Source organism: Thamnophis sirtalis, unplaced genomic scaffold (assembly GCF_051295495.1).
Source record: "Thamnophis sirtalis isolate CommonGarterSnake01/CBP01778 unplaced genomic scaffold, rThaSir2_p1.2 scaffold_13, whole genome shotgun sequence".
Taxonomy (NCBI): Eukaryota; Metazoa; Chordata; class Lepidosauria; order Squamata; family Natricidae; genus Thamnophis; species Thamnophis sirtalis.
Window position 1 is genome coordinate 5,325,869 of NW_028261393.1, and position 27,500 is coordinate 5,353,368.

Consider the following 27,500-nt stretch of genomic DNA (forward strand, 5'->3'; position numbering starts at 1 on the left):
GCCTGGCATTCACATCCAGAAAAGTCCCGGCAATGAGCCTTTCAAGGCTTAATTGCAAAAAAACCCCAGACCTTATCAGTCCTTGGATAGTTGCCAGGCCGAGCTTACAGTCCAATGATGGGTTTCAAAGTTTTTAGAACCTCTTCTGTAGGTGTGGCCTGCTTTGTGGGAGTGTCTTGCCAGCCATGTGACTGGGTGGGCGTGGCCAACTTGTAAAATGTGATGAAACTCACTTAACAACGCTCTTGCTTAGCAACCAAAAAGTTGGCTCAGAAACTCTGGCATTTGAAGCACGCAAGTCTTAAAGCTGTCAAGTTCCAAGACCCTCGCACCCCTAACCCTTTAGGAAAAAAACCCCAGGGGTGTTCAAACTTGACAGCTTTAAGACTTGTGGACTTCAACTCCCAGAATTCCTCCACCAGTCATGTTGGCTCAGGAACTCTGGCATTTGAAGCACGCAAGTCTTAAAGCTGTAAAGTTACAAGACACTTGCACCCCTAACCCTTTAGGAAAAAAAACCCCAGGGGTGTTCAAACTTGACAGCTTTAAGACTTGTGGACTTCAACTCCCAGAATTCCTCCTCCAGTCATGTTGGCTCAGGAACTCTGCCATTGAAGTGTGCAAGTCTTAAAGCTGTCAAGTTACAAGACCCTTGCACCCCTAACCCTTTAGGAAAAAAAACCCCAGGGGTGTTCAAACTTGACAGCTTTAAGACTTGTGGACTTCAACTCCCAGAATTCCTCCTCTGGCTCTTCATCTTGATGATGTGCGAATGGGCGGGGGGCAGGGAGCTGGAACCGGTTCTAAACGGCACTGTAGATTTGTGGAACCTCTTCTATAGAAGAGGTTAGAACAGGCAGGAACCCACCCCGTTAAAGTCCCAACACTGTAAAATGAAATATTTGGTAAGGAGTTTCTGTGAGGCACAAACTCAGATAAGCCCATCTTCCCAATAATAAGCAAACTAATTGTCTCCTGCAAACTCCACTCCCCTTTTGCTCCTGTTTATTCCCTGTGGGAGGAGCCATTCAGCATCCACTTGAGCCTTTACTTCCGAGTCAACCTCTGTTCCTTAGCTGTTCCCTTCTCCTAGCAGCTCTGCGCATCCGTGCATCTGGGAACAGGCTCCAGCTGTTCTTCTGCCCCACTAATCTCCGGCTCCAAAGGCAGCTGATAAATGTCAGTCAGCCCTGGCCCCCTCTCTGCCTCCGACACAGAGCCCTCATCTGAGCCTTCCCCAGACTCCAGGACTGGCCCATCTTCCTCCCCAACCTCCCCACTGTCCGAATCTCCTGCCAGTTCGGGTCACAATAACTATAGCTGTGTAAAAGCCACGTTGGAAATGGATTATTTCAGTGTCGAACTGACAAAATCTTTGCAAGCTTTGGCTAGGCTAAGGGCTGGGAAACGTGAGGTTGCCGATAGAAGGAAATATTTATAGCTTAGGGTTGAACGATGCCCCCCCTCCCCCGGTGCTCTCTGTGCTTGGTGGTTTTATTGCAACATCCTCAGAACTAGAGTGAGATTTGTGGAGGAGAGGAAGAGAAGGACTGTGGGCTCCTTAACGCTCTCGGAGCTTGGCGGTTTTCTTGCAGGCATTTCATCACCCAACTAGGTAACATCGTGAGCCTCAGTGGTGCAGTGGTTAGAGGGCAGTACTGCAGGCTACTCCTGCCGCTTGCTAGCTGCCTGCAATTTGGCAGTTTGAATCTCGCCAGAATCAAGGTTGATAGCCTTCCATTCTCCTGAGGTGGGTAAAATGAGGGCCCAGGTTGTTGGGGACAAAAGGCTGTCTCTGTAAACTGCTTAGAGAGGGCTGTAAAACACTGTAAAGCGGTATATAAGTCTAAATGCTAATGCTATCATCAGTGCTAGAAGGGAGCAGGGTTTGCAAAGTGGAGAGGAGAAGGACTGTTGGGGGTCCTTAATGCTCTCTGAGCTTGGTTATTTTCCTAAAGATGTTTCATCAAACTAGGCGATACCATCAGTGCTAGAAGGGAGAGCAAATTCCACTCCCTCCTTGCACTGATGAAGTTACCTAGTTTGGTAGTGAAATGTCTGGAAGAAAACAGCCAAGCCAAGTGTTGCATAGGGCCCTTGTGGCTTTTTCCTTGCCCCCAAAGCTGTCTTAAACCGTGATTGCCGAACATTGCCTGTGAATTTTAGGTGAATTTTTTTCTCTTCTTCTCCGATTGCAGACCGAAACAGACCCGATCTCATCCCGGAAGACCAACTGAAAAAATATTTGCAGGACATCCAAGCTTTTCAAGAAGTGGAGATATCCCAGCAGCTGGAGGACTTCAGGTTTGCAACCGGCAATTCTCGAGACTTGTGCCTTCCGACAATCAAAGCCACAAGCCAGAAATCACAAATACCGGCCCATGTGGCATTGTGCTTAATGCCCACATGGGATTCATTTAAGGACGGCATCCGGACGTGCCGGAACTGCTGCCACTAAGTGGCACATCTTAACGGCCGCATCGCTTAACAATGGACATTCCAGCCTCAATCACCGTTGTTACGCGAGGACTGCCTATAATTGGGGTCAAATGGTTTAAGAACTACCATTTGCAGAAGGATTTTGGGAAATCTGATCCTGGCTTGTCAGGGAATTGCTCAACAGGTGTCCAAATGAAGTCAGAGGCGGTGATACAAATTTATAGTTATGTAAATAGTTACATATATATATAGATATATAGATATATAGATATAGATAGATATATTTGTAACTATATACATACACTGTATCGCCATCTTCAGGCTGGTGGCTTCGGCTTCATGCTTGTGTGAGCAAAGAGTGATCGGAGCTGCCATCTTTCTATAACTATGGGTGTGTGCGTGTGGAGTGCTGGCTTTGTTGCTATAAGCGTGTTATCGCAAAGGCTCAGCCAACCTCCCAGAATGTTGCAACACAGGACCCAGTATATCACTATACTAGAGCTCAGGATGTCATCACACAGCCCATTACCCAGATCGTTACAACACAAAAGACTAATGGGCACACAGCCAGTACCTCAGCCACACAGGATGTTACGAAACAGCTGACTAATCTGCATACATCAACTCCATCAACTAATCGAGATGTAACAACACAGCCAACCAACCCGCTTACAGCAACAAAGCCAGCACTCCACACACACACACACACACACCAATATTTAAAGAAAGACGGCAGTTCCGATCACGCTTTGCTCGCACAAGCACGAAGCCGAAGGCACCAGCCTGAAGATGGCAAGTGGGACCTTGTCGAAACGTCGCCAAGATACTCTCAATCTTACACGGGAAAAGACCCGAATATGCCGACCTGCACACACACAAAAAAACACACACACAGACACACACACACACACATAACAAGCTAGTTAGGCAAATGGGAGCATCGTGAGGTAAATCACAAAGCACACAGACGAAAAAAGGCGGGAAAAAGGGAAACTCCCCCTTTACACCCATAGTAACCAATCGCAGCGCAGATTGCCTCACACATGAGTCAGCCCTCTCCAATCAAATCAACCACAACGGTGTGATTTGGCTGACTGTTCAATCCTGCTACTCTAGCTAGTAAATGTCAATATCTTAATAATAAGGCTTTTGATTCCAAAAGCTAGAAATAAGTGACTTCTATAAGGGACAGCTGTGCCGCACAATTTAGATTCACTAGAATTGCACGCTGCACAGCTGATTGTCGCAACTTTAAAAAACTTTTTAAAGTATTTTTTTTTTACTACTGAACCAGCCCAAACTGGTAGCGTTTCACCCCTGGCCTCACCCTATATAGCCATAGCCACAGGAGCATCTTTGGATAATGCTGGCTCCCTCAACTAAGAAATGGTGATGAGCCTCCCTCTCTTAGAGGCGGCACGAGTTTACCTTTTATGTTGTACAAACTCTTTGTTGTGTGAACAATCATTGATGGCTTCAGGCAGGAACAGGGCAGCTACGCTGGGAAAAGCATTTGCACAGCTTGCTAGGGTTGGTTAGTTTCACACTTAATTAGGTTTCTCTGTAGCTTAGCTTGTTGCACTCGGGGCTCCGCTGATGGTGCCAGCTCTGGAAAATGGATTTAATTCAGTCGGATTAATCTACGGATGCCATCCAACGTACAGCGCCCGACCGCCTGTTCTTTTATTTCCGCAGGGAAAAGAGGAAAATGGGAATGACCCCGGGAGAGAAGGAGCTTTTCGAACTCGAGGGCTATCGGACCAAAGACAAAGGCATCAGAGAGGCCAAAGAGAAACAGCTGGCCGAACAGCTGCTGGTCAAACTGGAGGAGATGCAGTGAGTGAAGCGCTCCTGGCTTATGCCGCTTTGCCCTTTCAGGCTTCCTTCTTCGCCGTAGCAAAGATGGCATTCCTTCTTTGATGGTGTGCTGGTTACGGTCAAACGTGACCCGTCAAAACCGCGGTCCACAAAAACACGCTCGATGAAAGCGTGTATGTGACGTCATCACAGCGCGACGAAAAAAATTAAAAATTGAAATAAAAATAAAATTAAAGCAAGCCGATTCACATAAAGGTAAGGGTTAGGGTTAGGGTTAGGTTAAGGGTTAGGGTTAGGGTTAGGGTTAGGTTAAGGGTTAGGGTTAGGTTTAGAGCGTTAGGGTTACGTTTAGCGTTAGGTTAAGGGTTAGCGTTAGCTTTAGCGTTAGGTTAAGGGTTAGGGTTAGGGTTAGGGTTAGGGTTAGGTTTAGGGTTAGGTTAAGGGTTAGGGTTAGGGTTAGGGTTAGGGTTAGGTTTGGGGGGGTTAGGGTAAGGTTTTCGCTTTAATTTTACATTTACCTATCACAGCGCAATGTTTTCATCGCGCTGTGATGACGTCACGTACGCGCTTTCGTCGAGCGCGCTTTTGTCTACCGTGGTTTTGTGGTGGAACCACGGTCAAGACCTTGTACCAGGAGTGAAATCCAGCAGGTTCCGGAGAACCGGTAGCGGAAATTTTGAGTAGTTCGGAGAAGCGGTAAATGCCCCCTCTGGCTGGTCCCAGAGTGGGAAGGGAATGGGGATTTTGCAGTATCCTTTCCCCTGCCATGCCCACCAAGCCACGCCCACAGTACTGGTAGTTTTAAAAAAAATTGAATTTCACCACTGCCTTGTACCCCTCTTCATGCACCCCCGAGTCTCTTCTGCAATCCTGCACCTCTTTCGGATGCCATAGGTTTTGTCACCATGCTTCGGAAGATGGACATTAACATCCATCAAAGCAGGCTGGGAAAGAATCCTAAATGGGAACTCACCTTCATACCTTCCTGCAGGTGTCACTTTTCTCTGTGTGGACCCACACGGAGGGTTTTGTCTCTTCCGTTGCGGGGGCCTGCTGCCGGGGTGGGGGGCAGAAACACCCATCATCCTCAGCAACCAAGGAGAGAGGCAACCTAGAACTCAGGAGAAATTTCCTGACAGTGAGAACAATTAACCAGTGGAACAACTTGCCTCCAGAAATTGTGGGTGCTCCCAACAATGGTGGTTTTTAAGAATAACAATAGCAATAGCAGTTAGACTTATATACCGCTTCTAAGCGGTTAAACAGAGTCAGCATATCGCCCCCACAGTCTGGGTCCTTATTTCACCCACCTCGGAAGGATGAAAGGCTGAGTCAACCTTGAGCCGGTGAGATTAGAACCGCTGAACTGCAGATAACAGTCAGCTGAAGTGGCCTGCAGTACTGCACCCTAACCACTGCACCATCTCGGAAGAGATTGGACAGCCTTTGTCCAAAATTGTAGAGGGTTTCCTGCCTGAGCAGGGGGTCGGAATAGAAGACCTCCAACGTCCCTCACAATTCTGCTAGTTTGCAACCATTTGGCTTTGAGTAGCTACCCCTGCCAGCCTGCCTTTATAGCGAGCCACGGTGCCACAGTGGTTAGAGTGCAGTACTGCAGGCTACTTCTGCCGACTGCTGGCTGCCTGCAATTTGGCAGTTCAAATCTCACTAGGCTCCAGGTTGATTCAGCCTTCCCTCCTTCCGAGGTGGGTAAAACGAGCACCCAGATTGTTGGGGGCAAGAGGCCGACACTGTAAACCAGTGGTTCCCAAACTTGGCAACTTTAAGACTTGTGGATTTCAACTCCCAGAATTCTCCAGCCAGCTCTGCTGGCTGGAGAATTCTGGGAGTTGAAGTCCACAAGTCTTAAAGTTGCCAAGTTTGGGAACCACTGCTGTAAACCGCTGAGAGAGGGCTTTAAAAGCACTGTGAAGCAGTATATAAGTCTTAAGTGTTATTTCTATAGTGGACTATCCTCTTATTTCATCCCAGCTGCAGATCCATTCCAAGGTTTTCTATTTCAGGCAAGGCCCCTCCCTGACAATTTGGATCTCATTCCTAGTTCCTTGTTTCCTTCCATCCTTTTTCCCCCCAGGGATGGAGCCTCTGGTTCTGGCAGCCATCCCATCAGGGCCGGGATGAGACTGAGGAGCCAGCCAGTTTATCAGTGGCAAGTCCTTGGCAAATCCTTGCCGGATAATAGGATCCAGCTGGCAGGAGGGGAGGAGAGATGGGGGGGGGGGGAATGTTCCCCACCCAACTCGGGATGTTGCCTCTGGTTGCATCATCCTTGCCGAGTGTATAAAACGCCCCTGGCGCCCCCCTTCCCCCTCCAGTTGCTGTATGCCAGTCCATTCAGCAGTCGCCTTCTCCGGCTAGACAGAAAATGTTTATTTGCCTTTCGAATACTTTTCTGCGTCTACTGGGCCAAAATGGGGCTGCATTACCGGTAGGTTTTCCAGAAATGAAAACATGGGGTGGTGTGGGGCAACGGGTGGTTTCGAGAGGCTGCTGCCCCCAGAGGGGAGAAAAGGGGCTTCGCTGTTATGTAGAGGGCCAGCCATACTGCTACTTTTCAGAGCCTTTTGGGCCACAACTCCCATCAGCCCCAACCGGCAACAAAGGGGTCATGGGAGCGGATTCCCCAAAAACCTGCTGTCGGTGGTTAGTTCCGAAAAAGCAGATTGAATCGTTAAAAGGCAGAGGACAGAGGGTTGACATCCCCACTTCCTCGGCAGCGCTGTAGGCCAGCTGTGTTTAACCTCTGGACAAACCGCTGGATTGGAAGGATTGCAAAGGTGGGGTCCCGAACGTGTCATTCGCTTCCTGATTTTTTTCTTTCTTTCTCTTTTCTCTCCCCATCGGTTCCAGCCTCACCATTTCTACCGACGAGGAAAAAAGGTAGGCGACCAACAGGTGCAGAGTGGTGTGTGTGTGTGTGTGTGTGTGTGTGTTTCTGGGAGGAGGAGGGGCGGAAACACACTTTTTCACTCTCCTACATGCAACCGGATGTGGCTTTGCAGCACATTTGAGTTCTGTGCCTCAGGAAGTTGGAGGAGGGGAAGAAGAGAAACAGTCATTTTAACCCTTCCAGGTTTGAGAAAGTCCCGGCTGCTTTAAAAGCCTCAAAGTCAACTTTCACCAGTGCTCCGACCGTTTTGGCTCACGGTGCAAGTGGTCCTCGACTTACGACCACAGTGGAGGCCCCCCCCCCAAAAAAAACATTTCTGTAGCTCAGCGAGACAGTGGTTAAAGTGAATTTCCCACCCCCATTTAACGACTTTAACTTACCACAGTTGTTAAGAGAATCACCGCGGCAGTTCATTGAATAACTCTTTTGCTAAATGCATGGACTTTCCATTATAAGAGGGTCTCAAAAGGGAAATCACACGACCCCGGGACACTTCAACCGTCCTGGACACAAGTCAGTTGCCAAGCATCTTATAGAGAGCCGAGGTGGCGCAGTGGTTAAATGCAGCACTGCAGGCTACTTCAGCTGACTGCAGTTCTGCAGTTCGGCTGTTCAAATCTCACCGGCTCAGGGTTGACTCAGCCTTCCATCCTTCCGAGGTGGGTAAAATGAGGACCCGGATTGTTGTTGGGGGCAATATGCTGACTCTGTAAACCGCTGAGAGAGGGCTGAAAGCTCTATGAAGCAGTATATAAGTCTAACCGCTATTGCTATTGCTATCTGAATTTTGAGCATGCAACACTCGTAAGCGTGAAAAAATGTCATCAGTCGCTTTTCTCAGTGCTGTTGCGACAGTCACTAAATGACTGTCGCAACACTAAATGTCGTAAGTCGAGGACTGCCTGTAGTCAGAGGTGTCTCTCTGGACGCCCGACCTCACTTGTTGGCCCCCATCGGTGAGCCGGATCACACTTCCCCAAATCCTCAGAGGAGGAGGAGGGGGCGAGAGAGCTGTTGAACGTAACAGATTTGTGAATTGGAAAGTATCTTAAGCTCTCTCTCTTTTTTTGGGGGGCCAAATCTTGCTTAGATTTTCCACATGCATGTGCATATTTAGCACACACACAAAAAAAGTGAAATTTGGCAGGTTTCTTAGTAACTCTCAGGCCTGGAAAAAGGAAGTGATGGCGAGGGAGGTCGCAACAAGCCTTGTTTGCTGCTGTTGTAGGTGTGTGCCGTGTCCCTGTTCAATTTTGCTTCTGCGTTTGGTTGTGTCTTTGTAACTCGAGGCTGCCTTGAATATTCTGAGCTGGCAGCCTTGCAGGTTTTTTTTGTGTTAACCGTAACAATCTTTTATTTTTCGTCTTCCTCTGCTCTGTCCTTTTAGCTCTGCCATATATACCGCCATTGTCACGTATATGAAGCATCTGGGGGTTAAGGCCAAGACAGCTGATAACAAGAAATCAAAAGCAAACTTTTTCCGCAAAAAGGTAAGCTTAAGGTTTGGATGGGACCTTGGAGGTCTTCTAGTCCGCGGTGGCTCGGTGGCTGAGACGCTGAGCTTGTCGATCAGAAAGGCCGGCCGTTTGGCAGTTCGAATCCCTAGCGCCATGTAACAGCGTGAGCTCCCGTACAGGTTCACCGACAAAAGGGCGAACGACAAAAGCGCGCCCGACTAAACTGCGGTGACAAAACAGCGAGTTCTAAAGCGTGCCGACGAATGAGCGCTGAAGCATGGCGACAACAGCGCGGTGACAGAAGCGCGCTGTAAACCTAACCCTAAACCTAATCCTAAACCTAACCCTTACTTTAACTTAAATCGCGCTTCTGTCGGTGCGCTGTTGTCGCCGCGTTGATGATGTTGCGGTTTTAGCACCGCGGTTTTGTTGGCGCGGTTTTGTCATGCGCGCATTTGTTGGGTCATGCCCGTCCCAGCTTTGCCAACCTAGCAGTTCGAAAGCATGTAAAAATGCAAGTAGAAAAATAGGGACCACTTTTGTTGGGAAGGTAACAGCGTTCCGTGCTCCCAAGGTGGCGCAGTGGTTAAATGCAGCACTGCAGGCTACTTCAGCTGACTGCAGTTCTGCAGTTCGGCTGTTCAAATCTCACCGGCTCAGGGTTGACTCAGCCTTCCATCCTTCCGAGGTGGGTAAAATGAGAACCCGGATTGTTGGGGGCAATATGCTGACTCTCTGTAAACCGCTTAGAGAAGGCTGAAAGCCCTATGAAGCGGTATATAAGTCCAACTGCTATTGCTATTCTATTCAGCATTTAATCATGCCTGCCACATGACCTCGGAGACGTTTTTGGACAGTGCTGGCTCTTCGGCTTTGAAAAGGAGATGAGCACCGCCCCCTAGAGTCGGGAACAACTAGCACTGGGATTCAGGCGAGGGGAATACTCAAGAACTGAGTTGATTAACTGTCCTTCTGCAACTCACAGCTGTTTCTTTATACTACTCCTGGAGACATGTGGACTTCAACTCCCAGAATTCCCCAGCCTGCATGGCTCACTGGAGAATTCTGGGAGTTGAAGTCCACCCATCTTAAAGGGCCAAGGTTGAGAAACAATGCTGGCTGGGGAATTCTGGGAGTTGAAGTCCACATGTCTTAAAAGTTGCCAAGCTTGAGAAACACTTATATGTAGGTAGTCCTCAACTTGTGACCGTAATTCAGCCTGGAGTTAACAATCATAAATCACGATGGTCATTTAGCAGGTGATCACGTGACTGTACCCGATTGCACGATCTATTTTGGGGCAGTCATTAAGCAGACGCCGCAGTCGTTAAGCGAGCCCATTTCAGCCAATAAGGCTTTTGTGCTGGAAACCAGAACTTAATACAGTTTCCAGCAAAAAGGAAAAAATCATGGTGAGATCACCATGGAGCATGATCTGATTGCCAAGCACTCAAAATGTGATCATGGAATGGAAGGGTGGCCAAGACCATGTCGTAAGTAACTGCAGAGACACATCATAACTCCGAACGGTCGCTAAGCCATCCCCAACTTTCCCTGCCTCCCTGCCCGGGTGGATGGAGTGGATGTAACCGGGAAAAGGTCAGCTTCAGGGTTGACAGTCGGTCCTTTGGATTACCGAGGTGGCGCAGTGGTTAAATGCAGCACTGCAGGCTACGTCAGCTGACTGCTATCTGCAGTTCGGCTGTTCAAATCTCACCGGCTCAAGGTTGACTCAGCCTTCCATCCTTCCGAGGTGGGTAAAATGAGGACCCGGATTGTTGTTGGGGGCAATATGCTGACTCTGTAAACCGCTTAGAGAGGGCTGAAAGCCCTATGAAGCGGTATATAAGTCTAACTGCTATTGCTACCTGGCCCCAAGCCATGAAGGACTTCAAAGGAAACACCTTGAATTTTACCCAAAGCCAATGCAGCTCCTGTAGGAGAGGGGACACCAGTGGTGGGTTTCAAAAAAGTTTCGAACCTACTCTGTGGGTGTGGCCCCCTTTGTGGGAGTGGCTTGCCAGCCATGTGACCTGATGGGAGTGGCTTGCCAGCCATGTGTTTTCTTTCTTTCTGTCTCTCTCTCTCTCTCTCTCTCTTTCCTTCCTTTTGTCTCTCTGTCCCTTTTTCCTTTTTTTCTTTCATCTCTCTCTCACTTTTTTTCTTTTTTCTTTTTATATTTCTTTCTTTCTTCCTTTCTTTCTCTTTCTCTCTCTGTGTGAGTCTGCCTGTGTGTGTGTGTGTGTGTGAGAGAGAGAGTGGTGGGTTTCCAAATTTTTTGGAACCTCTTCTGTAGGTGTGGCCTGCTTTCTGGTGGTACCTCTTTTAACCGGTTCGGTAGATTTGACGAGCCGGTTCTACCAAACTGGTGCGAACTGGTAGGAACCCACCTCTGGGGGGACACATGTGCTCACCTGGGATTTGGGAACGGGGGATCAGTTTCTCTTCTCTGATTTAATCCAGATTTCTGGGACCAAGAAACCAGAGGAAGCCATCAAGTCAAGGAAAGGCTTCAGCATTTTGGACCCGGCCCGCTGGAACCGTGGGGATTCCCATTGTAAGTGATTCCCTTCACAATTGTGGCGAAAAAGTCATAAAATAGGGCAAAACTCCCTTAACCCACGGACTTGCTTAGCAATGAAATTTTTAGCTCGGCTGTGGTCAAGGCTACCTGAGATGTGGTTTTGGGTTTGGTTTTTTTTTAAATTTTATTTTAACACAAATCACAATTAAAACTGAACCTCGAGTAAGTTTAAGTTTAACAGAACTTGCCCTGGGAAAGATTTTCTCTCACACACAGGTGGAGTCCCACAATTCCAGAAATATTTCCATGACATTCTTTTGCATATATATATCAGCTGAGCCAGGGAAATAGGTATGTATTTAGTGTCACAACCCCTGGTATGCCCAAATATATATTTGGGCATACCAGGGGTTGTGACACTAAATACATACCTATTTCCCTGGCTCAGCTGATAAAGGAGGAGAACCTTGTGGCTTAGTGGTTAACACATCTGCCTAATATGTAATACAGCCCAGGTTCGAATCCCAGTAAGGGTATGGCTAGCTGATGAGAGCTAAATAGCTTGAAATAGATCTATACTAGTCTCCCTTTATTTATTTATCAGCACAAATACAACACACACACACACACATATTTGAGGGGGGGGGGATATATATATATTTCCCCCCCTTCTCAACCCTGGAAAAAAATGTCTCCAGCTTTAGTCCATAGCTTTAACCAATCATTAAGGTATTCCTTCTTGAGGCCGAAGAAGAAAACTAAATTACTTGTTCTTTCAGGAAAAATAAAAATAGCTTGGAGCACATCTGGATTTACTCCAGTTTCACTTGAGTGCCAGCACTGGCTTGAGACTCATCCTAGGATCAACTTCAAAGGAGTTTTCAGAAGCATCTTTTGGAAACTGGCTATTTTCTTCTCTCTCTCTCTCTCTTTTTTTTTGGGAAAGCTTGTGGTAATCGTTGCTAGGCAAATAAGGAATGCAGATTCCACCAGCCCACAAAACGGTGATCCATTTGTGTGCACCGGATCATCTGGTTGATGAGTCTGGCATATGACTTGCCCAAAAAGCAGTTTTGGGCAATAGCTAGGAAGGGATTAACGTAACATCTCTTTCCCCATCATTCTCCATTATATTTTTTGCTGCATTTTTTTTTGTAGATTCTGATTACAGACAGCCCAAACCTGAGGGTGAAGGTACTAGCACCCCACTTTTTTCCTCCTACCAGCTCTGTAGTAACGCATGGCACCCCGTGTACCCATCCATCCCCTCCGATCAGGAAGCCACGTAGAACTAATCTGCCTTCTTGTAACCTCCGCCACTAACGTTTTTAATTTCACCGTTGCACTCTCGCCCGTCAAGTAATATACTAATGAGAATCATACACGTGCCTATGAAAGCTCATCACACCTGTCGTGTTCCCCAAGAAAATTCTCGGCATGCGATGTCTCCATTGTGTTACTCGTCTTGTCTGTCTGTCTTGCATTGAATCAGCGAAGAGGGGAATAAACCACAGATTTCTATCATTTTTCTCTATGGCTTATGCACAAATTAAGCACTTGCTCGGTTTTACTTCCCAGGGTGCATTCAACTTTTATATGTAGATAATTAATATTAGGGATCCAACTTTGGTGGTGGTAAGAAAGAAAGAAAAAAAGTCCTTCTCCCAGTTTGGAAGACCAGGACCTGGCAGGAAATCTCAGTATTATAACAATTTTGCACAGCTCGTTTGGCGGTTTGATTCTGGCTTAGCTGAACTGTCTTGGTTCTGCTCTTAGTTTCTTCGGCATCTGCGTAAAACTGGACGTGACTGTTTCCCAAGCAGAGTACATAACAAGATTTACGTCCCAAAGGGGCTTTTTTCAAAAGGCAACCTTGAATGGTGCCAAAATGGGCACGGAACCTTTTTGGGATTGGTGAAAGGACTGTGTTGTAAACAGGACGCTATCCAGGTAAACAGATAAACCACCAAGTGGCCTCAAGGACTCTCAGAGAGAGCGTTAACGACTGCAAGGAATATAAATGCTTCTCTCCTCCACCGTTCCGTCGGAACCGAAGAAGCTTCTTGGGTGAGAAGCGAAACGACTTCAAGGAGAAACGAAGCCCGCTTGCCTTTTGAAAAAGCACCTTGGGGGCAACCATGACCTGGGAGGCTGAGAATCTGCGTGACCCGTCAAAACCGCGTTCCACAAAAGCGCGGTCGACGAAATCGCGTATGTGACGTCATCACAACGCGACGAAAAAGATCGGAAAATTGAAATAAAAATTAAATTACAGCAAGCCGATTCACATAAAGGTAAGGGTTAGGTTAAGGGTTAGGGTTAGGGTTAGGTTAAGGGTTAGGGTTAGGTTTAGAGCGTTAGCGTTACGTTTAGCGTTAGGTTAAGGGTTAGCGTTAGGTTTTTCGTTAGGTTAAGGGTTAGGTTTAGGGTTAGGTTTAGGGTTAGGTTAAGGGTTAGGTTTGGGTGGGTTAGGGTAAGGTTTTCGCTTTATTTTTACATTTTTCGATCTTTTTCGTCGCGCTGTGATGACGTCACATACGCGCTTTCGTCGACCGCGATTTTGTCGTCCGCGGTTTTGTGGTGGAACCGAGAATCTGCATAGACATTTCATGGTTGGTGAAAGAGAGCAGGCGACGTGAATTCCAGCAAAGGGAATATAGAAACAACACAGCCTTGTGTGCAGGAGGCAGAAATGTCCTGATATTCCCCTATTCCCCCTACGATGTAGTGAAGTGGTTTCTTTGCTTGGGGAAGCCTGCTGCTGCCTGTTTTCGTAAACATCTCCAGAACTTTTATTAATCCAGGAGCTGCCTGTGACGTGCCACGGAATGATAATTGCGAGCCAGACCTCAGTTTGCCATTATGTTTTATGGCAAACATAAAATAAGTGTCCCAGGATGATGTTGAGGTTTCGCCTTCTGAGCGTGTAGACTCGTGCTGGAGTCCATCCTCACGTTCTGGCGAGGAAGAGGTTCCCCCGAGGATGGGCTCCAGCATGAACTCGAAAGCTTGGAAGACAAAAGTCCTGATGCCAGGGACCGACCCAGATTGGATCCCGCCACAGCAAACAGTTGCATTCCCTGTTACTGGGATGAAGGTATTGAAGGCGTGTGATTCTTTATTATAGCAATAGCAATAGCAGTTAGACTTATATACCGCTTCATAGGGCTTTCAGCCCTCTCTAAGCGGTTTACAGAGTCAGCATATTGCCCCCCAACAACAATCCGGGTCCTCATTTTACCCACCTCGGAAGGAAGGAAGGCTGAGTCAACCCTGAGCCGGTGAGATTTGAACAGCCGAACTGCAGAACTGCAGTCAGCTGAAGTAGCCTGCAGTGCTGCATTTAACCACTGCACCACCTCGGCTCATATTGCTGATATAATGACATCTCTGCTGGCTCTTGGAAAGATCTCTCACAGCAGCTACCAAATTTAGCCAAATAATCCCGCTCTATCCCTTCTATGAAAACCCACCCAACTTGGCATTTGGGTACACAGAGCATGTTAAACCCAAACAGACATGTAGTTTAGTATGATATGCCCAGGGTGTCCTTCCATCCCTCGGATTTTGCCCTTTGCTGTGTCTAAAGGAAGTCTCTTTATCAGTATTCAGTTCAGTGCCCTTAATACAGTTCACAGACCCACCGAACACATCAACGTAAAAAACAACAGGCTAAAGTTCAGTAAAATAAGATAAGAGCATGAACAAAGTGGAAGGAATTTTTAAAAAAATTAACAGCTGAAACTGTCTTTCGTATGCTTTAGCCTCCAGTCCTCTGAACATCTTCGTTGCTCTTCTCTGCACTCTTTCTAGAGGCTCAAGATTTTTTTTTTTTATATCATGGCGGTCAAAACCGGATGCAGTATTCCAAGTGCGGCCTTACCGAGGCCTTACGAGGTATTCCCTAAGCAGCTTTTCCTCTTCCCTTCACTGAAAGCTATTCATGCATCCCATTATACCAAGCAGGGAGAGAAGGAGCTTTCTTGGTTCTTGAAACTGCCCTCAATCCAGAGTGTGCTAATCTGTGCATAAGTCCATTGCGAAGGGTGAGGTGGGAAGAGCAGTTCGGCGGAGGTGAACGGCTCCTTGGCAGCGTTTGATTTCTCTCTCATTTTCTCCTTGAAGCAGCTGAGAAGACCCCAGCCTTGGACAAAAAAGCCAAGTTATCAGAAGGAACCTCGGGGCGTAGCAAAGGGAACCCTTTCGTGCAGGATCCCTCCAGTGTGTCCGTCACTGTGCACCCCCCACCTGGAGAGAGCAATGACGGGGAGCAGGGTGAGAGAGGGGATGAACTGGAGAAAGGGAAGTGTGGTGGAACGTGGTCTGGATTCCCAGAAGGGAGGGGCTGCTTTACTGAGGATCAAGAGAAAGCAAAATTTAGATCAAACCTTGGCAACTTTAAGACCTCTGGACGTCAACTCCCAGAATTCCCTAGCTAACCATGGTATAAGGTTTTCTGCTTCAACCAGGACTAGATGACTTCCACGGTCCTTACATGCTGGCTGTGGAATTCTGGGAATTGAAGTCTAGAGGTCTCAAAAGTTGCCAAGGCTAAGACACTGAGCTTGCCGATCAGAAAAGTCAGCAGTTCAGCGGTTCAAATCCCTAGTGCCGTGTAACGGAGTGAGCTCCCGTTACTTGTCCCAGCTTCTGCCAACCTAGCAGTTCGAAAGCACCTTAAAAATGCAAGTAGAAAAAATAGGGACCACCTTTGATGGGAAGGGAACAACGTTCTGTGCACCTTCGGCATTGAGTCATGCCGGCCGCATGATCACGGAGACGTCTTCGGACAGCGCTGGCTCTTTGGCTTTGAAACGGAGATGAGCACCGCCCCCTAGAGTTGGGAGGGGAACCTTTACCTTAACCTTAATTTGCTTTAGTTGGGCAAAATTTCTGACTATAGCTGAAGAACAATAAATTAAACTGCTCAGAAGACCTCGCTGTGTCTTTCTTGGTTTTTGGAGCCAGAGATTAATCTTGCCAAACTAAGACAGCCCTCTCCAACATTAACCAACATTAAAGATAAGTTCTGAGAACGTTTAGGTAGGAACTTTCTTGTCCTTCTTCCTCTCAACCGAACTATCTATAAACTTCACTGTCCCTTGGTCCTCCTGAATGCACCCCCTCCCTCCTCGGAATCCAGACAGCATTCCACTACAGGAAGACCTTTTTCGGTTAACGAAAGGAGCGGTTTGGCAGCATTTCTTCTTCCATCCTCCTTCACACCTTCTTCTATTTCCCTTAGGGTTGGACAGCCCAACTCTCGGAGCTGATTCAGGAGATTCGCCAGTCACTGAGCAAGCCCTAGCTGGAGAACAGATCTCGCTGGATGAAAGCACAGAGAATGAAAGGTGAGAGCAGACTGATGGCCTGGGCAAAGGGTGAGTTGGGGTCCTTATGGATGCATACGAGTGGACAGGGCTTGCTTGGCAAATCTGGCCAGCTTTTCTTTAGCCAGGAGCCTGTCCCACAAACTTTGGGGGGGGGGGGGTCATTTATGGAGAAGCCTAGATTGTAAGGCTGACCAGAAATCTAAAGATGATGTCACTGTGGCCCCTGGAGAGAAACAGCCATTCGGTCTAGTGATAGCAATAGCAAGAGAGCCGAGGTGGCGCAGTGGTTAGGGTGCAGTACTGCAGGCCACTTTAGCTGGCTGTGATCTGCAGTTCAGCGGTTCAAATCTCACCGGCTCAAGGTCGACACAGCCTTCCATCCTTCCGAGGTGGGTGAAATGAGGACCCGGACTGTGGGGGCAAGTTGCTGACTCAATTTGCTAAAAAAAATTGTAAACCGCTTAGAGAGGGCTGAAAGCCCTATGAAGCGGTATATAAGTCTAATAAATAAATAAATAAATAAATAAATAAATAAATAATAGCAATAGCAGTTAGACCAGTGTTTCTCAACCTTGGTGACTTTAAGTCCTGTGGACTTTAACTCCTAGAATCCCCCAGCCAGCTATGCTGGCTGGGGAATTCTGGAAGTTGAAGTCCACAGGACTTAAAGTCGCCAAGGTTGAGAAACACTGAGTTAGACTTACATACTGCTTCATAGGGCTTTCAGCCCTCTCTAAGCGGTTTACAGAGTCAGCGTATCGCCCCCAACAACAATCCGGGTCCTCATTTTACCCACCTCGGAAGGATGGAAGGCTGAGTCAACCCTGAGCCGGTGAGATTTGAACAGCCGAACTGCAGAACTGCAGTCAGCTGAAGTAGCCTGCAGTGCTGCACTCTAACCACTGCGCCACTTCTGCTCAGTGATAAAGGAATCAGGCTAGAAACCAGGAGACACTGAATTCTAGCCCTGCTTTAGCCATGAAAGCTAGCTAAGTGACTTTGGGCCAATCGCCAGGAGGCTGTAAATTCTGATCCCATTAGCTATGAATGTCAGGTGGGTGATTTTGGGCCAATCGCCAGGAGACGGGGAGTTCTAGTCTTGCCTTACCCATAAAACCAGCTGGGTGGCCTTAAGGCCAGCCCCACTCTCTCAGCCCACCTCACAGGGTTGTTGTGAGAAAAATAGGAGGAGGAAGGCAGTATTAGATATGTTCACCACTTTGTGTTGTTTATAAAAAAACAATAATGAAGGTGGGATGTGTTTAAATAGAGAAGATGAAATAAAATAAATACACAATTCCTGTTGTCCCTTTGGCTACCCCCCCCCCAAACTTATGTGGAGCTTGGTTTTTCCACTTCCTTGATAGCAATAGCAGTTAGACTTATATACCGCTTCATAGGGCTTTCAGCCCTCTCTAAGCGGTTTACAGAGTCAGCATATCGCCCCCATCAACAATCCGGGTCCTCATTTTACCCACCTCGGAAGGATGGAAGGCTGAGTCAACCTTGAGCCGGTGAGATTTGAACAGCCGAACTGCAGAACTGCAGTCAGCTGAAGTAGCCTGCAGTGCTGCATTTAACCACTGCGCCACCTTGGCTCCTTGGTGTTCAGCTCCCATTGAAACAGCGTGGAATCCCTTCCTGAGACTTAATATATGGGGTTTGCCCCCCACCTCACTCTCCACCCCTCCTTCGCCCAATCCTCCTTTTCCTCTCGTCTCTCATTCCGGTATTAACACAATCACCCTTCTATATTCTGTTCTTCCCTTCTAGAAGGCGAAAAAGGTTGGTGGCTTCCTCACCCTCCCCACTCACCCTTTGCATGAATTCCTTCCTCAGGGGAAGACACACAAGCTGAGTTAAGTATGACCCCTCGTTCACCGGAGGTGCCTTGGGAAGCCACGCCGGTCTTCCCAAACCGGTGGCTGGAGAGAAAGCGTCTTTTTAAACTCGAGGTCCCACCTGGCCTGGGTGTTTCTCTTCTTCCCCTGCAGCTCTGTCTTGTGGCAGGCCTTATTTTGAGTATTGGCAAGGGGCATGAGGTGGCCCCGGGGGTTGTTGTCAACCCCCCACCTCCCCTTAAGAAGCAAAACATTTTGGGTGGGGTTTGTGGGGGGGGCTGTAGCTACGGTTGGATCCGGCTTGCCAGGAGTGTGTGTGTCTGCCTCGCAGTTCCACCTTCTTCTGGTGCATGGATATCTCGGTTTGTTCTTGGGGAGGGGTCTCACGTTTCTCTTTCTTCCTTTCTCTTTCCACCGCTGCATGTGCCAAATTTGTCTTCCTCTCCCCCCCCCTCCCTATATATTGCGTGTTCTCCGGTTGTGATCCCTGCCGCCGTTTTGGTGCCAAATGTCTCGTGACTCCCTTTCTGTGTGTCGCTGGCGATTCATCTGTGGCTCTTTCTACCTCTCACGTGATTCATTTCATCTCCCGCCGTGTTCCCGTCGGCTTATCAAACCCAACATCCCTTGGTCCTCTCGCATTGTGGTTGTTGTCCCTCCAACCCGCCCCCCTCCCCATTATTATTTATTTGTCTGTGGCCTGGCTGTGCGTGTCCCCACCCTCGCCAGGCTGACAGGGAAGTTGGGCCGCTCGGAGAGCCTGCGGGTTTACGAGCGGAAGCGGTCTCAGCGAGGCTCGGCCAAAGGCAAACAGCCGCGTTCGCGGAGCGATGTGGACATCGAAGCCGCGGCCCGGGCCAACGAGCTGGAAGAAAAACCAACTCTAGAACAGGCTCGGCAGAAGCAGGGAAGCCGCAAGTAGGTGAAAGGGCCGCCATCTCAGCTGCCCCCAAGACGGGCAGAGACGGGAGCACATTGTCCAAGCATTACAGAGATGGAAGGGACCGTTGAGGTCTTCTGGTCCAACCCCCTGCTCAAGTAGGATCACAAAGGATCATCAATCTTGGAAGGTCCTCCCCGGGAAATCTTGAGCAACATAAACAATGGATGCATTCCCAGGGGATCATCTCCAAAGGAATGGGAGCATCTTTATCTACAAAAGAAATTAAACAATTGTTCCATTATCCTTGTTGCTAAAAGAATTGGCAGAGAGATGGATGACAGACAGATTTAATTAATAAATAAAAGAGAAGATGCTTCTCTCTCTCAAATTTCTTCCTCGAAAAAAAAAAGGGTGTCCAATTTTGGCAACTTTAAGACTTATGGATCTCAACTCCCAGAATTCCTTAGCTAGCCATGGGAATTGTGGGAATTGAAGTCCAGAAAGTTGTGCATATGAAAGACAGCCTTCAAAAGAGCCACTCTAGGCATCGGTGTCTTCTGCCCAGGAGAAATAAAATAGTCCAGCAAGGCTCCAGAACCCACCTTGCTACTCTTTCAAGTAAACAGCACCTTGTTTATGTGTGAAAATAATTTTCAGTAGATGTTAAAAGTGTAGCCTCTGAGATTTAAATAAATTTCGGCTACTACTTTTTTCCTTCTGGCAGAAAGGCTTCTGTGGAATTGGCAGCTGTTCGTTGCCAATTTGTCAGAAACCTACCCTAAACTCCTTAAAAAACACACCCAAAAAGCAAGCAGCATCTCACAAATTATCTTGAATTTGCCCCATTATAAAATCCTAGGGAGAAAATACTCCTGTGTTGGATGAGTTGAAGATAATTATGGTAAATGTTAATAACATTTTCTTAAGATTATCAGCTGAGAGCATAAGCTGTAGCAAATGCTTTTGGCACTTGGAACTGATCTACGTTGCAAATCTGGAATTGGATTACACTTGGTTTAGTGGGATGCATTTGGTCTGGAAACTAGGAGAATTCTTTTTTTTTGGGGGGGGGGGTGTCCAAGAAGTGTTGGAGCAAATACAGAGAGCCACGATCATTTGCATTGAGCCCAACCTCCTGACAACTTAATGGAACGCTTCTATGCAGGTAGTCCTCGGCTTATGGCCATAATTGGGGACCTGAATTTCCAAGAGAAATCATTGTGGTTGTAAGTCAAGCTGGTTGAGTAAGTTCAATTTCACCGTAATTTTTATAGCAGTCATCGGGCAAATGGTCACAGTTGTTAAGCCAATCCCAAGGCGGTTAAATGAATCCAGCTTACCCAATAGGGTCTTTTGCCAGAAATCAGCAAAAAAAAATAGCCTCAAATTACAACCTTTTGATCATAGGATGTCACAATGGGTCAAAAATGTGAGCCAGGCACTCAAGTTGCGATCACAATTGCCGGGTTGAGTACAGCTGCAAGACACTTTCTCCGAGGCTGTTGAAACGGAACCATTGTTAAACAATGGACACAAGTCGAGGATTGGTTGTATTGTGCTTCTTGGCCAGAGTTTGGGGGTGGTTTGACATTGTCTTTTCCCTGGGATTCGTCTATCCCAGTCTAGCTTGCACAACCTTGGGATTTCCTAATGGTCTCCTATCCAGTTAGAACTCTGCTCCCCCTTTTTCTAGATCAACCGTAGTTGACTAGACGTTGCTACCCCAGTGGGACCTGGAGCAGAGCAAACACGATCACCAGAATCAGTCAGGTTGCGGGGTGGGGGGGTGGCCTGTCAAAAGTTGAAGGATGGATGGACAGATGGATAAAGTCAACACAGGACCATCCTCACTGTATCGTTTGTCTCTCGCTTGGACTCTTTCAGTTTGGAACCTGGAGGGGCTGGGGGAGGTGAGCCCCCGCCGTCCTTTCTGCTTCCCCAGTCTGAGGAGTTTGAGCCGCGTGTTTCGGAACTGGAACTGGACCCGCCAAACTGGCGGGAGCTTGTCCCCCCCGACACCCTCCTCAGGCTGAAGAAAAGTGAAGTGAAGCGGCAAGAAGTGATCAACGGTATGTGAGGAGGTTTCCCTGTCAGCCCTACCAGGTGTAGACCAGACTTAGAATGCATGGAAGTCAGGAGGAGTTTTATTGTAGTGCCTAGAACTTCTATTGTAGTGCCTGGAACATCTATTGTAGTGCCTGGAACATCTATTGTAGTGTCTAGAACATCCACTGTAGAGCATCTATTGTAGTGCCTAGAGCATCCACTGTAGTGCCTAGAGCATCCACTGTAGTGCCTAGAGCATCCACTGTAGTGACTAGAGCATCCATTGTAGTGCCTAGAACATCTATTGTAGTGCCTAGAACGCAGGGTTTCTTAATCTCATTGAATGTCTATTGATATTCCCAATCAACTCAGTCATGGTTGGCCCACAGGTGCTTCCCCCCCGCCCCCAAATGTAAGTGAACTTTCTTGGTATTTTTTGTTTGAAAACATTTTGCTTCGCATCTAGGAAGCTTCTTGGGTTCTAACTGAAGAGCCAAAAAAGCTTCTTGCCTGAGAAGTGAAATGTTTTCAAAGAAAAAGCAAAGTCCAGGGACTTTTAAGCTGTGTGGATTTCAACTTCCAGAATTCCCCAGCTACAGTGCTTGTTCCTGTTATAACCGTAACAAAATGTACTAGTGATTCTGCGATGCAGGTTTAAAAACAGTTTGCAAACCAACCGGACAAAGTGACAGGAAATGGGGGATAAACGAATAAAACACAAAACGAGGAAGCAAGGACTTTGCGAACCTCGTGGAAGATTTAGATCTCCAGCCCCCCCCCCCTTTTTATTTTTTGCAATTGCACATATTTTTAAAGTCTTATTAAAGGTTTGTCGTGAGACCAAATGCAAATAGAAAGAAAAGTCGCGGGAGTTAAAAAGGAAGAATGCAAAAGTTAAGGTAAAAAAAAAAGGTAGTGACTTCTGCCTTTTTTCAGAGGACAAGGAAAAGGACAGCTTCAATCGTTCCCTTTACATTTCCAATTATTTCAGATCGCTTTTGTAACGCCAGAGACAGTGCAATCAATTGAAACCTAAAATCAAAGACTCCTTTTTTGTCTTTATTTTCGGGGATAAAGCCTAAAAGCGGTTTCCGAGTAGAAAAAACTAGACAAATTCCTCTCTTTTAATTAAGACTTCCGTTAAGATTTAGATTTAATTTGGCCGTCTCTGCCAACTTCACTGCCTCCATTATCTGTTCTTCCACTGTGGGAATCGATGCATCTTTCCTCCCCCTGTGCATGCAAAATCAAAAATTGCAGTCAAAAATTGCCTAGATTTCCTAAAGGATCTTCCTGGATTCTTACCTTCGCCTTCCCTCCTACAGAGCTATTTATCACAGAGCACGCCCACCTGCGGATGCTCCGTGTGTTACTTGAGGTGTTCTACCAACCGTTGTTGACCGAGGGATTCTTCACCGAGAGCGAACTGGTGAACATTTTCCCCAGCCTGGAGGACTTGATCGACGAACACAGTGAGAGCACCTGGGGAATGTGGGGGTGGGGTTGTGTGCAAACGAGGGGTCGGGGGTGTGTGAAAGCCCAGCAACTTCCATGCTAGATTTATCTAGTAGGAATAATGGGACTTGCGGTGATGATGAGTTGGCATGTCATTGTCTTGGCCTTTTTGCTTCTCTTGAGTCACACTTGGTCTCATCTTTTCTCAGAAGTGTTTCTGGAGAACATGAAGAGGCTGAGAGAGGAGAATAATTTGATTGTCTCCGAAATTGGAAGCACTCTCCTGGCTAGAGTAAGAGCAAAGGTTTAATCTGGGGGTGGCATGTTGTGTGGAATCAGTTGGATGAAACTAGCAAGGCAGGTTGTAACGATGCCCCTGACAGATGCCATCATGGAGTGCCATCTCGGGGCCCTCAAAACCATCTAAAGATTGCTTGGATGTCCACTGTCAGTGGGAGAGGAAGGCTTGGGATTTGAACCCTGGGGCTGGGAGCGTTGGGGGCAAGAAGGGGGTATTCCCATAGGTGATCTTCTTGATGATGACTTTTCCCCAGTTCGATGGGTCTGAAGGAAACTGGTTTCAGAAGATCTCCTCCCGGTTCTGTAGCCGCCAATCTTTTGCATTAGAACAGCTGAAGGCGAAGCAGAAGAAAGAAGCTCGTTTCAACCAGTTCATCCAGGTAAGTGCTGGGAGTGGAGAGGAATCTGCCATTCCTGGGATAGGATTAGCAATAGCAATAGCAATAGCAGTTAGACTTATATACCGCTTCATAGGGCTTTCAGCCCTCTCTAAGCGGTTTACAGAGTCAGCATATTGCCCACAACAACAATCCGGGTCCTCATTTTACCCACCTCGGAAGGATGGAAGGCTGAGTCAACCCTGAGCCGGTGAGATTTGAACAGCCGAACTGCAGAACTGCAGTCAGCTGAAGTAGCCTGCAGTGCTGCATTTAACCACTGTGCCACCTCGGCTCATAGGATTAGGGTGGATGGATGGACAGAGGGAGGGAGGGATGTGATAAGTAGGTAGATAGGTAGGTAAATGATGGATGGATAGATGGATGGATGCGTGTGGTAGATAGATGATGGATATATAGATAAATGGATAGGAAGGATGAGTAGATAGATTGGATGGATGGATGGATGGATGGATGGATGGATGGATGGATGGATGGATGGATGGATGGATGGATGTAGATAGATGGATGATAAGAGATAGATAGTTAAATACATAGATAATAGATATAGATTAGAAGATGATTATAGATAGATGATGGATAGATGATACAGTTAAATACATAGATAATAGATATATAGACAGCAATAACACTCAGCAATATCACTTAGACTTATATACTGCTTCATAGCGCTTTTACAGCCGTTTCTAAGTGGTTTACAGAGTTCAGCCTCTTGCCCCCAACAATTTGGGTCCTCATTTTACCCACCTCGGAAGGATGGAAGGCTGAGTCAACCTTGAGCTGGTGAGATTTGAACTGCCGAACTGTAGCTAGCAGGCAGCTGAAGCAGCCTGCAGACCTGCACTCTAACCACTACACCATCTTGGCTCTTAAATAGATAGATGATAATTGGTAGTTAGTTAGTTAGTTAGTTAGTTAGGTAGGTAGGTAGGTAGGTAGATAGATAGATAGATAGATAGATAGATAGATAGATAGATAGATAGATAGATAGATAGATAGATAGATAGATAGATAGATGATAGATAGATGATAGATACCAGAGGTTGTGACTTTAAATATATACCTTTCTCCCTGGCTCAGCTGATAACGGAGGACAGCCTGTGGCTTAGTGGTTAATACATCTGCCTAATATGTAATACAGCCCAGGTTCGAATCCCAGTAAGGGTATGGCTAGCTGATGAGAGCTAAATAGCTTGAAATAGATCTATACTAGTCTCCCTTTATTTATTTATCAGCACAAATACAACATAGATAGATGATAGATAGATAGATAGATAGATAGATAGATAGATAGATAGATAGATAGATAGATAGATAGATAGATAGAGGATGGGTAGATGGATAGATGATAGATAGATAGATAGATAGATAGATAGATAGATAGATAGATAGATAGATAGATAGACAGACAGACAGACAGACAGACAGACAGACAGACGGACGATGGGTGGATGGATATGGATGGGTGGGTAGGTAGGTAGGTAGGTAAGATAGATAGATAGATAGATAGATAGATAGATAGATAGATAGATAGATAGATAGATAGATAGATAGATAGATAGATAGATAGGCAGGCGGCAGGCTGGGGTAGGTGGGTGGGTGGGTAGGTAGGTAGGTAGGTAGATGATGGATGAATGGAGGGTGGATTGATGGAAAGAAGGTTGGATAGACAGTTTGTATGAATAGTTTTGAGAGCATCTTCTTCACAGGAGAGATCAGCTACAAAAATCTGACAGGCAACCCCAGACCTTTCCATAATACTTTTCCCAGGCACCTTTTCACCCGTTGGTGAATGGTTCCCCTTATTTTTTTCCCCCATAGGAAGCAGAAAGCAAACCCCGATGCCGGCGATTACAATTGAAGGACATCATTCCTATTGAGATGCAGAGGCTAACCAAGTATCCGCTGTTGCTCCACTCTATTGCCAAGTGCACTGGTGAGCAGGGGGGGGGGGAACCACAGCACACCAGCCTCCCCCCCGACCCCTCCACCGTTTCTAAGAGTTTGTCCACATTCATATTTATTGCCTCGATAATGCTATCTTAACCATCTCATCCTCAGCCGTCCCCCTTCTCCTTTTCCTTTTCATCTTTCCCGACAACTTTTCCGACTTCCTGGAAAATAAGACCTACCTAAATTTCAAGCGGAAAGATTGGTGTTAAGGAAATATCTTCACAAAACTTTTGGGTTTGTTTTTTGTTCCTGGCACAGAGGAAGCTGAGGAACGTCAGAAGGTGGAGAAGGCGGCTGAGTGTTGTCGTCAGATCCTCAATCACGTCAACCAAGAAGTGCGTGTTATGGAGAACTTACTGGTAAGGATGCTTCCTCCAGCGATCATTTCTACTTCAGGGGGAAAAGCCTTCCCTTGTTCTTCACCACTTCTTCTTTTTTTAATTTTTATTTTAAACACATAAACACATCAACAAAAACAAACACATGACTTAAAACAACATAGGAACAAGAAGTTCTATCGTATATCATACAGCAGTTCCGCATTGGTTTCTTTGCAGTTAGTGTTTTCCCTTCTATACATTTCTATCTTGCATTCATGGTCCCCTTATTCGTTATCCATTTTTATGTACAATTCTATATTTATTTATACTTAGCTATTTATAATGAAATATTGTTTACCTATATTGTGCTTTATATTCTTACTGTCATTTATTCTCTTACATGCAATTCTAGGTATACATTCACGTGGTTATGCTTTTTCTTTGCCATTCTTATACTTTTGTTATTCCATTTAAAAGGTTATAACGTACAGTTTGAGTTGCTTTGTTTACCATCCCTAGCGCCTGTTGTAACCCCACCTTATCCCTTTCCTTTCTACCTCCCTCCCTTTTCAACTTCCTTCCTTCCTCCTCTCCTTCCCCTTCCTTCTTCCCTTACCTCTCCCCTACTTCTACCCTCTCTCTTCCCCTTCTTGCCCTCTCTCCTTCTCTTTCTCTCCCTTCCACCCTCCTCTCCTTCTCTTTCTCTCCCTTCCACCCACCTCTCCTTACCTCTTTCTTCACCACTTCAATCTTGTTTTTTTTAAAAAATGGGCATCGTAATGTTTTTCAGAAACTGAAGGATTATCAGCGACGTTTGGATCTCTCCAATCTTAAACAGAGCACAGATCCTCTGCTGAGTGAATTTCGGGTGAGTCCCAACGCAGTGGGGACAGAGGAAGCCATGACAGTAAACGAATTGCCCTTTTAAATCTCCATACAGGCAGTCCTCGACTTACGACCCTAATTGAGCCTAGCGATTACAGTCATAAAGCAGGTCATCATGAGACTTGATCTGATTTGTATAACCTTTTGTTTTTAAAGGGGGAAATTAAGAGAATGCACTGTTTGCTGTGGTAATTTTTTCTTTTCTGGAAACCAGAAATCAGCACCTATTTTCTAGAAAAAAAGTAAATTTGCAGTCATGTTTTTCCTGTTGCTGGGGGCCCAAAATGCAGGTCACATGACAACGGGAGGGAGACCCGGACAGTGTAATTTGTAAATGGGGTCATAAATCGCTTTTGGGGATCTGTTGTATCTTTGAATGGTCGGTGAGTGACTGGTCGTAAGTTGAGAACTTTCAGCTAAAGCCATCTGTTAGTTTTGGAAACACCCCTCAAGATTTGCCCTTGAGTTACAGCAATATTATGTCTACAGGAAGTTATAATACACAGTCAGCCAACGGTCAACTATAGCATACATTTGAGGAACTAAAATGTGTGAATTGAACTAATTGTCTCCTTTAAACTCCCCTCCCCTTTCGCTCCTCTTTATCCCCTATGGGAGGGGCCATTCACCATCCACCTGTGCTTTTACTCCTGAGTCAGACCTTGTTCCTTAGCTGTTCCCTTGGTCTGGCAACTCTGCGCATGCGCACACTGGGAACAGGCTCCAGCTGTTCATCTGCCTCACTGATGTCTGACTCTGAAGGGAGCTGATAACTGGCATATGGCTCTGTCCCCCTCTCTGCCTCCGACACAGAGCCCTCATTAGAGCCTTCCCCAGACTCCAGGACTGGCCCATGTTCTTCCCCAACCTTCTCACTGACTGAATCTGCTGCCAGCTCTGCTGGCTGTTGGCCGGCCACAACACCTTGGTGGAGGTA

General features: G+C 46.7%; 1 protein-coding gene across 8 annotated transcripts in view; it reads left to right on the top strand.

Moving 5' to 3' along the window:
- ARHGEF1 (Rho guanine nucleotide exchange factor 1) overlaps window positions 1-27,500 on the top strand; it is a 71,896-nt gene that overhangs the window by 31,715 nt on the left and 12,681 nt on the right. For 3 of the 8 annotated variants that reach the window (XR_015698344.1, XM_087727643.1, XM_087727639.1), the window contains exons 7-23: window positions 2,199-2,304; window positions 4,135-4,275; window positions 7,129-7,158; window positions 8,556-8,658; window positions 11,089-11,182; window positions 12,308-12,343; window positions 15,275-15,424; window positions 16,395-16,500; window positions 18,256-18,267; window positions 19,053-19,241; window positions 21,091-21,275; window positions 22,578-22,724; window positions 22,917-22,999; window positions 23,262-23,387; window positions 25,227-25,341; window positions 25,617-25,717; window positions 26,469-26,546. Coding sequence is in view for 7 of the 8 variants with exons in the window: in XM_087727643.1 (XP_087583769.1) it covers window positions 2,199-2,304; window positions 4,135-4,275; window positions 7,129-7,158; window positions 8,556-8,658; window positions 11,089-11,182; window positions 12,308-12,343; window positions 15,275-15,424; window positions 16,395-16,500; window positions 18,256-18,267; window positions 19,053-19,241; window positions 21,091-21,275; window positions 22,578-22,724; window positions 22,917-22,999; window positions 23,262-23,387; window positions 25,227-25,341; window positions 25,617-25,717; window positions 26,469-26,546 (1,802 nt within the window). In the remaining variant the exon portion in view is untranslated. The remainder of the gene's footprint in view (window positions 1-2,198; window positions 2,305-4,134; window positions 4,276-7,128; window positions 7,159-8,555; window positions 8,659-11,088; window positions 11,183-12,307; window positions 12,344-15,274; window positions 15,425-16,394; window positions 16,501-18,255; window positions 18,268-19,052; window positions 19,242-21,090; window positions 21,276-22,577; window positions 22,725-22,916; window positions 23,000-23,261; window positions 23,388-25,226; window positions 25,342-25,616; window positions 25,718-26,468; window positions 26,547-27,500) is intronic. The other 5 variants (XM_087727638.1, XM_087727640.1, XM_087727641.1 and 2 more) reach the window with 5 other exon arrangements.